At 45.2% G+C, this 12,345-nt stretch overlaps 1 protein-coding gene across 4 annotated transcripts in view; it reads left to right on the top strand.

The window, feature by feature from the left end:
* The window catches only part of MAST1 (microtubule associated serine/threonine kinase 1), a 138,439-nt gene that overhangs the window by 89,690 nt on the left and 36,404 nt on the right, over positions 1-12,345 (top strand). For all 4 annotated transcript variants that reach the window (XM_073622704.1, XM_073622703.1, XM_073622706.1 and 1 more), the window contains 4 exons: positions 6,385-6,517; positions 6,749-6,914; positions 7,186-7,287; positions 10,048-10,170. In XM_073622704.1, the coding sequence (XP_073478805.1) occupies positions 6,385-6,517; positions 6,749-6,914; positions 7,186-7,287; positions 10,048-10,170 (524 nt within the window). The remainder of the gene's footprint in view (positions 1-6,384; positions 6,518-6,748; positions 6,915-7,185; positions 7,288-10,047; positions 10,171-12,345) is intronic.

Genomic DNA, 12,345 nt, shown 5'->3' with positions numbered 1-12,345 from the left:
CGCTTGAACGACAGACCTGCTAGAAAATTGATTATATTAATATAGTGTTTGAAACAGAAGTGAGTTGACCAGTTGTTTTACTGCTTTTTTATTAACTGAGCTGCCTCTAGCATATGGGGTGTTTGACCACCATCAGTGGCCACCCCTAGGCTGTGCTTTTGTTTTTTGCGTGTCATACTCCTGAAGATCTTGGCTGTGCCCTTCAATAAACGAAAAAGAAAAGAAGACAGCAAACGGGCAATAATTACATTGTGAGCAACAAATCGGTAAAGTGACAATATTTGGTCATTTCTCCTAGCACCAAACCTGCCACCCCTACCCAGCAAAAATCTACTTTCAGCAAAAATATTCCACCCACCCACCATGCAAAAAATGTATCAGACCTCAAAAGCAAGAGCGGTGCCTAATGCAAAACAAGGGGAAGCCCTCCCAACGTCCCTCTCCTTTGTGTCATGTGACACATGAGAGCCAAGGAGGAGCCTACAAGGACTTCCCTCTGCTCTGCAGGCGTATACACAAGGCAGGCACTCTACTATGTGGTTGATCTTGCAGAGTTGCGGACAAAGTAAACTTTGGCATCACCGGGAACACCAAAGTGTTAATGTGCAGGGGCGGCATTTCTGGCCCAGGTCACTTTCCCCCTGCCTACTCTCATAGAGCACTCTTCAACTGGCTGTACCCAGAGTAAAGAACATTGGCCACCCTGCCGTTGCTATACCACTGCACTAGTGTTTTTATAGTCATGAATATAGCAAAGGTGTTGCAAAACTCTAGTGGTCTCAATTAAAATGTAATGGGTAAGAACCACCTACTGTACACACATTATACACATGCCTACTATACACATTCAGTGTTTACACAGCCTAATGCCCCATACACACGGTCGGATTTTCCGATGGAAAATGTGTGATAGGACCTTGTTGTCGGAAATTCCGACCGTGTGTAGGCTCCATCACACATTTTCCATCGGTATTTCTGACACACAAAGTTTGAGAGCTTGCTATAAAATTTTCCGACAACAAAATCCGTTGTCGGAAATTCCGATCATGTGTACACAAATCCAACGCACAAAGTGCCACGCATGCTCAGAATAAATAAAGAGATGAAAGCTATTGGCCACTGCCCCGTTTATAGTCCCGACGTACGTGTTTTACGTCACCGCGTTTAGAACGATCGGATTTTCCGACAACTTTGTGTGACCGTGTGTATGCAAAACAAGTTTGAGCCAACATCCGTAGGAAAAAATCCATGGATTTTGTTGTTGGAATGTCCGAACAAAGTCCGACCGTGTGTACGGGGCATAACACATTTGTGGGTATAAAATCATCTTCAAGATCGCACACACATTGTTTAATGCTTCTATCGGTGCAATGAGTAAGGAAAGACATGTAGACAAAAGACAAGGCTGGAACCTCTTCACAGGTCAGGCCAAGTAGTTGATGTTCACACTCCACTGTGGTATACAATCAGGTCCAAAAATATTGGGACATCGACAGAATTCTAATCTTTTTGGCTCTATACACCACCACAATGGATTTGAAATGAAACGAACAAGATGTGCTTTAACTGCAGACTTGCAGCTTTAATTTGAGGGTATTTACATCCAAATCAGGTGAACGGTGTAGGAATTACAACAGTTTGTATATGTGCCTCCCACTTTTTAAGGGACCAAAAGTAATGGGACAGATTAACAATCATCCATCAAACTTTCACTTTTTAATACTTGGTTGCAAATCCTTTGCAGTCAATTACAGCCTGAAGTCTGGAATGCATAGACATCACCAGACGCTGGGTTTCATCCCTGGTGAAGCTCTGCCAGGCCTCTACTGCAACTGTCTTCAGTTCCTGCTTGTTCTTGGGGCATTTTCCCTTCAGTTTTGTCTTCAGCAAGTGAAATGCATGCTCAATCAGGTCAGCTGATTGACTTGGCCATTGCATAACATTCCACTTCTTTCCCTTAAAAAACTCTTTGGTTGCTTTCGCAGTATGCTTCGGGTCATTGTCCATCTGCACTGTTAAGCGCCGTCCAATGAGTTCTGAAGCAATTTTGCTGAATATGAGCAGATAATATTGCCTGAAACACTTCAGAATTCATCCTGCTGCTTTTGTCAGCAGTCACATCATCAATAAATACAAGAGAACCAGTTCCATTGGCAGCCATACATGCCCATGCCATGACACTACCACCACCATGCTTCACTGATGAGGTGGTATGCTTTGGATCATGAGCGGTTCCTTTCCTTCTTCATACTCTTCTCTTCCCATCACTCTGGTACAAGTTGATCTTGGTCTCATCTGTCCATAGGTTGTTCTTCCAGAACTGTGAAGGCTTTTTTAGATGTTGTTTGGCAAACTCTAATCTGGCCTTCCTGTTTTTGAGGCTCACCAATGGTTTACATCTTATGGTGAACCCTCTATATTCACTCTGGTGAAGTCTTCTCTTGATTGTTGACGTTGACACACATACACCTACCTCCTGGCAGGGGCGGATCCAGAGTCTAGTCTCGGGAGGGGCACTGCCAGAAAATATATTTTTTTGGGGTACATCTATCGGGGAAATGGCTGGTGTTGGCGCTTCAATCATCACGGCACCATGGTTGTTATGGTGTCAGGATGATTGAAGCGCATTATTACTATTATTACATTGTTATAAAAAATTAAATAGTTTAACTCACCATAATGCAGAATCAGTGGGAGCCCCGAGTGTGTCACTTGCCACGTCACCTGTCACCAGATGCAGATTGACACTTGCCACGTCACCTGCCACATGTTGCGGATTGTCTCTTGCCACGTCGCCTGTCACCAGATGAAGATTGTCACTTGCCACCTGCTAAGGTGGTCTCGTGTGTCCCAGAGACAGGCAGCAGAGAGATGTTGTAATCCCCATTAGTATAGAATCCCCCCTCAGTGCAGAGCCCCCCATTAGTATAGAATCCCCCCTCAGTGCAGAGCCCCCCATTAGTATAGAATCCCCCCTCAGTGCAGAGCCCCCATTAGTATAGATCCCCCTCAGTGCAGAACCCCCATTAATATAGAATCCCCCTCAGTGCAGAGCCCCCCATTTGTATAGAATCCCCCTCAGTGCAGAGCCCCCTTTAGTATAGCTCCCCCTCAGTGCAGAGCCCCCCATTTGTATAGAATCCCCCTCAGTGCAGAGCCCCCATTAGTATAGATCCCCCTCAGTGCAGAACCCCCATTAATATAGAATCCCCCTCAGTGCAGAGCCCCCCATTTGTATAGAATCCCCCTCAGTGCAGAGCCCCCATTAGTATAGATCCCCCTCAGTGCAGAACCCCCATTAATATAGAATCCCCCTCAGTGCAGGGCCCCTATTTGTATAGAATCCCCCTCAGTGCAGAGCCCCCCATTGGTACAGAATCCCCCTCAGTGCAGAGCCCCCCATTGGTACAGAATCCCCCTCAGTGCAGAGCCCCCCATTAGTATAGAATCCCCCTTAGTGCAGAGCCCCCCATTAGTACAGAATCCCCCTCAGTGCAGAGTCCCCCATTGGTACAGAATCCCCCTCAGTGCAGAGCCCCCCATTGGTACAGAACCCCCCTCAGTGCAGAGCCCCCCATTGGTACAGAATCCCCCTCAGTGCAGAGCCCCCCATTGGTACAGAATCCCCCTCAGTGCAGAGCCCCCCATTAGTATAGAATCCCCCTTAGTGCAGAGCCCCCCATTGGTACAGAACCCCCCTCAGTGCAGAGCCCCCCATTGGTACAGAACCCCCCTCAGTGCAGAGCCCCCCATTGGTACAGAACCCCCCTCAGTGCAGAGCCCCCCATTGGTACAGAATCCCCCTCAGTGCAGAGCCCCCCATTAGTATAGAATCCCCCTTAGTGCAGAGCCCCCCATTAGTACAGAATCCCCCTCAGTGCAGAGTCCCCCATTGGTACAGAATCCCCTTCAGTGCAGAGCCCCCCATTGGTACAGAATCCCCCTCAGTGCAGAGCCCCCATTAGTATAGAATCCCCCTCAGTGCAGAGCCCCCCACTGGTACAGAATCCCTCTCAGTGCAGAGCCCCTAATTGGTACAGAATCCCCCTCAGTGCAGAGCCCCCATTAGTATAGAATCCCCCTCAGTGCAGAGCCCCCCACTGGTACAGAATCCCTCTCAGTGCAGAGCCCCCCATTGGTATAGAATCCCCCTCAGTGCAGAGCCCCTAATTGGTACAGAATCCCCCTCAGTGCAGAGCCCCCCATTGGTACAGAATCCCCCTCAGTGCAGAGCCCCCCATTGGTACAGAATCCCCCTCAGTGCAGAGCCCCCCATTGGTACAGAATCCCCCTCAGTGCAGAGCCCCCCATTGGTACAGAATCCCCCTCAGTGCAGAGCCCCCCATTGGTATAGAATCCCCCTCAGTGCAGAGCCCCCATTAGTATAGAATCCCCCTCAGTGCAGAGCCCCCCATTAGTATAGAATCCCCCTCAGTGCAGAGCCCCCATTAGTATAGAATCCCCCTCAGTGCAGAGCCCCCCATTGGTATAGAATCCCCCTCAGTGCAGAGCCCCCCATTAGTATAGAATCCCCCTCAGTGCAGAGCCCCCATTAGTATAGAATCCCCCTCAGTGCAGAGCCCCCATTAGTATAGAATCCCCCTCAGTGCAGAGCCCCCATTGGTATAGAATCCCCCTCAGTGCAGAGCCCCCATTAGTATAGAATCCCCCTCAGTGCAGAGCCCCCCATTGGTATAGAATCCCCCTCAGTGCAGAGCCCCCATTAGTATAGAATCCCCCTCAGTGCAGAGCCCCCCATTAGTATAGAATCCCCCTCAGTGCAGAGCCCCCATTAGTATAGAATCCCCCTCAGTGCAGAGCCCCCCATTGGTACAGAATCCCCCTCAGTGCAGAGCCCCCCATTAGTATAGAATCCCCCTCAGTGCAGAGCCCCCATTAGTATAGAATCCCCCTCAGTGCAGAGCCCCCCATTGGTATAGAATCCCCCTCAGTGCAGAGCCCCCATTAGTATAGAATCCCCCTCAGTGCAGAGCCCCCATTAGTATAGAATCCCCCTCAGTGCAGAGCCCCCATTAGTATAGAATCCCCCTCAGTGCAGAGCCCCCCATTAGTATAGAATCCCCCTCAGTGCAGAGCCCCCATTAGTATAGAATCCCCCTCAGTGCAGAGCCCCCCATTGGTATAGAATCCCCCTCAGTGCAGAGCCCCCATTAATACAGACCTCAGAACAGCGCGGACCGGAAGATACACACAGCCGTGTGTGTCCCTCGGGCTCCTCCTCCTCCTGTGTGAATGTAAACAGAGAGGAGGGGGAGGCGGCTTCAGTCCGCTGCGCTGAGGCACACACACAGCGCAAGACCTGAGAAGCAGATCAGGTCAGCGGGCGGTGTTAGCGGTGCGTGCCGCTACCTACGGGTGTCACCCCTCTGGCGGGTGTCACCCGGGTGCGGACCGCACACCCCCGCACCCACCTAACAATGCCATTGCCGCTGTTTGTCTCTACGGAGCCGCCCGGCGGCTCTTTCACCTATGGAGCCGCCGAGCCGCTCGGCGGCTCTCTCAATTACGGAGCCGCCCGCCGGCTCACTCACCCGCATTTCTCGGAGGGGGCAATTGCCCCGTTGCCCCCCCCCTGGATCCGCCCCTGCCTCCTGGAGAGTGTTCTTGATCTGGCCAACTGTTGTGAAGGGTGTTTTCTTCACCAGAGAAAGAATTCTTCTGTCATCCACCACAGTTGTTTTCCGTGGTCTTCCGAGTCTTTTGGTGTTGCTGAGCTCACCGGTGCATTCTTTCTTTTTAAGGATGTTCCAGACAGTTGATTTGGCCACACCTAATGTTTTTGCTATCTCTCTGATGGGTTTGTTTTGTTTTTTCAGCCTAATGATGGCTTGCTTCAATATATATAATATATATTGATAATATATATGTTATGCTTACTTCTCTTGTTGATAGTGACAGCTCTTTGGATCTCATATTGAGAGTTGACAGCAACAGATTCCAAATGCAAATAGCACACTTGAAATGAACTCTGGACCTTTTATCTGCTCCTTGTAAATGAGATAATGAGGGAATAACACACACGCCTGGCCATGGAACAGCTGAGCAGCCAATTGTCCCATTACTTTTGGTCCCTTAAAAAGTGGGAGGCACATATACAAACTGTTGTAATTCCTACACCATTCGCCTGATTTGGATGTAAATACCCTCAAATTAAAGCTGCAAGTCTGCAGTTAAAGCACATCTTGTTCGTTTCATTTCAAATTCATTGTGGTGTATAGAGCCAAAAAGATTAGAATTGTGTCGATATCCCAATATTTATGGACCTGACTGTATATCAGTATGTATAATCTGTGTCTTTCTCTGTTAATGTCTGACTTAAAGTATCTTTACTCCTTTTTGTCTTTTTTCTTTTTCTCACTTCAGTCTTTTGATTACTTCCATGGGGCACGTAAAACTAACTGATTTTGGCTTATCCAAAATGGGGCTTATGAATCTCACCACTAATTTATATGAAGGACATATCGAGAGTGAGGCCAGAGAATTCCTGGACAAACAGGTGATAATAAAGGGTTAATTGTCAATGTCACCCTGTGGTAGGAGGGACAAGCTCCATGATACACATAGCTTCCCTTGTCTGTGTCACCCCATGGTGGGAGGGACAGACTCCATGTCACAATGCTCCTCCTGTCTGAAGACACACTTCATGGGTGGGAAAGACTTTTAACATAATCTGTTTTTTTAATAGAAAGGTAACAACTAGAGGAACATATTTTTTCTTGTATCCTAGGTTTGTGGGACCCCAGAATACATTGCTCCAGAGGTAATCCTGCGGCAGGGCTATGGAAAGCCTGTGGATTGGTGGGCAATGGGCATTATACTATATGAGTTCCTGGTGGGCTGTGTCCCTTTCTTTGGCGACACCCCTGAAGAGCTGTTTGGTCAGGTGATTAGTGGTGAGTATCTCTTATCCTCATGTCTATCATATGTTTGGCCATTTCATCTGTACATTTCTCTGCTGCCCATGTCCGATATTTTAGCTGTTATAATGCACGGCTATCATAGATCTCAATGTAGTCTGGCAGACTGGTTCAGCATTTGAGCAGATATGAGAATAGGTGGTTTTGATGGACTTGTAGTTAAACTTGTTTGATTTCCTAAAAAATGTGATAATATATATGTTATGCTTACTTCTCTTGTTAATTCTCCTTGTTTCTTCTCTTCCAGATGACATAGTGTGGCCGGAGGGGGAGGAAGCACTTCCAGCTGATGCCCAACATCTTATTTCTAGCCTTCTGCAGACAGATCCCTTACTCAGACTGGGCACAGGTTAGACATATTGGGGGAGATTTACTAAAACTTGAGCACTCAGAATCTGGAGCAGCTGTGCATGGTAGCCGATCAGTTTCTAACCTCAGCTTGTTCAATTAAGCTTTTGACAGAAAAACCTGGAAGCTGATTGGTTTTTATGCAGTTGGGTCAATGTTCCTAATAAACTGGCTTGCTCTCCACAGTCCTAAATAACGATTTATAAAACAAATTTTTCTAGAAGCCAAACTACACTTATTCTACAATACACTACATTTTCAAATTCTCAGTTCATGTATCTTGGTTCACTGCAGGATTTTTCCAAATGCATATTAACAGTTACAGAGTTAGTGAGGTTGAAAAAAGACACAAGTCCATCAAGTCCAACCTGTGTGTGTGTTTTTAGGTCAGTATTACATTGTATATCCCTGTATGCTATGGTCACTCGGATGCTTATCTAAGCTCCCTGCTGAAACCACTGCCTGTGGAAGGGAATTCCACATCCTTACTGCTCTAACAGTAAAGAACCCTCTATGCAGTTTTTCTGTTGGCTTTGCTTGCAGCAGCTTGGCACTGCATGCCGTTGCTGAGCCTGTCATCTACTAGGGCCCCCAGGTCCTTTTCCATCCTAGATTCCCCCCAGAGGTTCACCCCCTAGTGAGTACATTGCATTCATGTTTTTGCTACCCATATGCATTATTTTACATTTTTCTACATTGAACCTCATTTGCCATGTAGTTGCCCCACCTCATTAATTTGTTCAGATCTTCTTGCAAGGTTTCCACATCCTGCAGAGAAATGATTGCCCTGCTTAGCTTAGTATCGTCTGCAAATACTGAGATTGAGCTGCTTATTCCATCCTCCAGGTCGTTTATGAATAAATTAAATAGGATTGGTCCCAGGACAGAACCCTAGGGGACCCCACTACCTACCCCTGTCTGAGTACTCCCCATTTATCACCACCCTCTGAACTCGCCCATGTAGCTAGTTTCCAATCCATGTACTCACCTTTTGATCCATGCTGACAGACCTTAGTTTGTACAGTAAACGTTTATGGGGAACCGTATCGAATGCCTTTGCAAAATCCAGATACACCACGTCTACGGGCCTTCCTTTATCTAGATGGCAACCCACCTCCTCATAGAAGGTTAATAGATTGGTTTGATTGATTCTCAGATTGATTGAAGGATGTCAGGCGGAATGAGGCCCACATGATCACCCATGGCTCTAATTTTGGTTGGGTTCATCAGGGACTAGCTGACATTTGCTTTGAGTATGGCCAGCTTTAGGGGCCATTTACGCTACAAGTGAATTGGGCAAGTGCTAGGACCCTTTCCTTGTTTTTAAGCTCTTTTTACTGCTTGATAAGAATATGCAGATACTGTCATAACCATGGACTGGACACATGTTTACTTTATTAACCCCTTTGAGCCGGCTCTTTAAGGGGTTTCTAATGTCGGGAGGCAGGGCGGGGTTTATGGTCATGTGACTGCTGTGATTGGCTGTCCCGGCATTAACATGGTCGGAAAGTTCCCGATCGCAAGGAGCGTTCAGGGGCTTTCCGTTAGCCGCCTTATAACTGTGCTGGGAATGCGCAGGCACAGCTGTGTCTGCAGCGTGGAATGCAAATATGTGGCCCACCTGCCGACAGGCCGCATATTTGTGTACAGTCGGCATAAAGAGGTTAAATGTGGCACATAGCAGAGCTAAGACAGAAAACGATCAAATGCTCTTTTTTACATTTTTTTGTTGTTTATGTTTTTCCTTTTTTTTGTCTTTTTTTTTTAACCTTTTTTGCTGAGTATAGATTTATGTTTGCCCAAAGCATGTTCAAATGCGAAAACAATAACCTGCTTGACAGGCACTGAGATATGCAGAATGCTTTTTTTAGCGCTATTTGAACTTAAAGTGATGAGAGAGTTCAGGGCATTACAAACTCTACTTCTCATCTATCTATCTATCTATCTATCTATCTATCTATCTATCTATCTATCTATCTATCTATCTATCTATCTATCTATCTATCTATCTATCTCTTGTACTTGAATAATCTTGTTGTGATATTTCCTAAGTTGCCTCATCAGCTGATAGCAGGCAATAGCCCAATATCAGCTTACACTGGGTCACAGGAGAACACACTAATGCCCTGTGCACACAGTCTAAATTTTCTGATGGAAAATGTGTGATAGGACCTTGTTGTCAGAAATTCCGACCGTGTGTGGGCTCCATCACACATTTTCCATCGGAATTTCCGACACACAAAGTTTGAGAGCTTGCTATGAAATTTCCCAACAACAAAATCCGTTGTCGGAAATTCCGATCGTGTGTACACAAATCCGACGCACAAAGTGCTACGCATGCTCAGAATAAATTAAGAGACGAAAGCTATTGGCTACTGCCCCGTTTATAGTACCGATGTGTTTTACGTCACCGCGTTCAGAACGATCAGATTTTACGACAACTTTGTGTGACCATGTGTATGCAAGACAAGTTTGAGCCAACATCCGTTGGAAAAAATCCTAGGATTTTGTTGTCGGAATGTCCGATCAATGTCCGACCGTGTGTACGGGGCATAAGTGTACACCTGTTACCCTTAAGAGAAGTATGGCCAACAAACTTTGACCATACTTCCATTTTTACAGTACTATCCTGATCATGATCAGTAATAATGTCATAGTGGAGGTGCAGGGTTCTATGTATGTATAAAGTATAATGGAACTATATTATATTCATACACAATGTGTGTATTTTATGTGTTTTCCTGTCTTCTTGTTATCTCAGGCGGTGCTGTTGAGGTCAAAGCACACAAATTTTTCACAGATTTGGATTGGAATGGGTTACTGAGACAAAAAGCTGAATTTATACCTCATCTGGAGGCTGAAGATGATACAAGCTACTTTGACAGTGAGTATGAAAAAACGTTCGTAATCTAACAAAGGAGGGTAAGGAAACAGGTGATACACTCAAGAGCCGGGTTACTGTAATAAGATATTACAGGGGTAATAAGACACTCAGGAGCTGGGTTACTGTAATAAGATATTAAAGGGGTAATAATACACTCAGGAGCCGGGTTACTGTAATGAGATATTACAGGGGTAATAAGACACTCAGGAGCTGAGTTACTGTAATAAGATATTATAGGGGTAATAAGACACTCAGGAGCTGGGTTACTGTAATAAGATATTACAGGGGTAATAAGACACTTAGAACCCGGGTTACTGTAATAAGATATTACAGGGGTAATAAGACACTCAGGAGCTGGGTTACTGTAATAAGATATTACAGGGGTAATAAGACACTCAGGAGCTGGGTTACTGTAATGAGATATTACAGGGGTAATAAGACACTTGGGGGCTGGGTTACTGTAATAAGATATTATAGGGGTAATAAGACACTTGGGAGCTGGGTTACTGTAATAAGATATTATAGGGGTAATAAGACACTCAGGAGCCGGGTTACTGTGATAAGATATTACAGGGGTAATAAGACACTCGGGAGCTGGGTTACTGTAATAAGATATTATAGGGGTAATAAGACACTCAGGAGCTGGGTTACTGTAATAAGATATTACAGGGGTAGTAAGACACTTAGAACCCGGGTTACTGTAATAAGATATTACAGGGGTAATAAGACACTCAGGAGCTGGGTTACTGTAATAAGATATTACAGGGGTAATAAGACACTCAGGAGCTGGGTTACTGTAATGAGATATTACAGGGGTAATAAGACACTTGGGGGCTGGGTTACTGTAATAAGATATTATAGGGGTAATAAGACACTTGGGAGCTGGGTTACTGTAATAAGATATTACAGGGGTAATAAGACACTCAGGAGCTGGGTTACTGTAATAAGATATTACAGGGGTAATAAGACACTCGGGAGCTGGGTTACTGTAATAAGATATTACAGGGGTAATAAGACACTCAGGAGCTGGGTTACTGTAATAAGATATTACAGGGGTAATAAGACACTCGGGAGCTGGGTTACTGTAATAAGATATTACAGGGGTAATAAGACACTCGGGAGCTGGGTTACTGTAATAAGATATTATAGGGGTAATAAGACACTCAGGAGCTGGGTTACTATAATAAGATATTACAGGGGTAATAAGACACTCAGGAGCTGGGTTACTGTAATAAGATATTATAGGGGTAATAAGACACTCAGGAGCTGGGTTACTGTAATAAGATATTACAGGGGTAATAAGACACTCAGGGGCTGGGTTACTGTAATAAGATATTACAGGGGTAATAAGACACTCAGGAGCTGGGTTACTGTAATAAGATATTATAGGGGTAATAAGACACTCAGGGGCTGGGTTACTGTAATAAGATATTACAGGGGTAATAAGACACTCAGGGGCTGGGTTACTGTAATAAGATATTACAGGGGTAATAAGACACTCAGGAGCCGGGTTACTGTAATGAGATATTACAGGGGTAATAAGACACTCAGGAGCTAAGTTACTGTAATAAGATATTATAGGGGTAATAAGACACTCAGGAGCTGGGTTACTGTAATAAGATATTACAGGGGTAATAAGACACTCAGAACCCGGGTTACTGTAATAAGATATTACAGGGGTAATAAGACACTTGGGGGCTGGGTTACTGTAATAAGATATTAGAGGGGTAATAAGACACTTGGGAGCTGGGTTACTGTAATAAGATATTACAGGGGTAATAAGACACTCAGAACCCGGGTTACTGTAATAAGATATTACAGGGGTAATAAGACACTTGGGGGCTGGGTTACTGTAATAAGATATTACAGGGGTAATAAGACACTTGGGAGCTGGGTTACTGTAATAAGATATTACAGGGGTAATAAGACACTCAGGATCCGGGTTACTGTGATAAGATATTACAGGGGTAATAAGACACTCGGGAGCTGGGTTACTGTAATAAGATATTACAGGGGTAATAAGACACTCAGGAGCTGGGTTACTGTAATAAGATATTACAGGGGTAATAAGACACTCGGGAGCTGGGTTACTGTAATAAGATATTACAGGGGTAATAAGACACTCGGGAGCTTGGTTACTATAATAAGATATTACAGGGGTAATAAGACACTCAG

The sequence above is a fragment of the Aquarana catesbeiana genome, linkage group LG03 (assembly GCF_042186555.1).
Source record: "Aquarana catesbeiana isolate 2022-GZ linkage group LG03, ASM4218655v1, whole genome shotgun sequence".
Classification (NCBI taxonomy): domain Eukaryota; kingdom Metazoa; phylum Chordata; class Amphibia; order Anura; family Ranidae; genus Aquarana; species Aquarana catesbeiana.
This window is presented reverse-complemented; position numbering and strand designations above follow the sequence as displayed.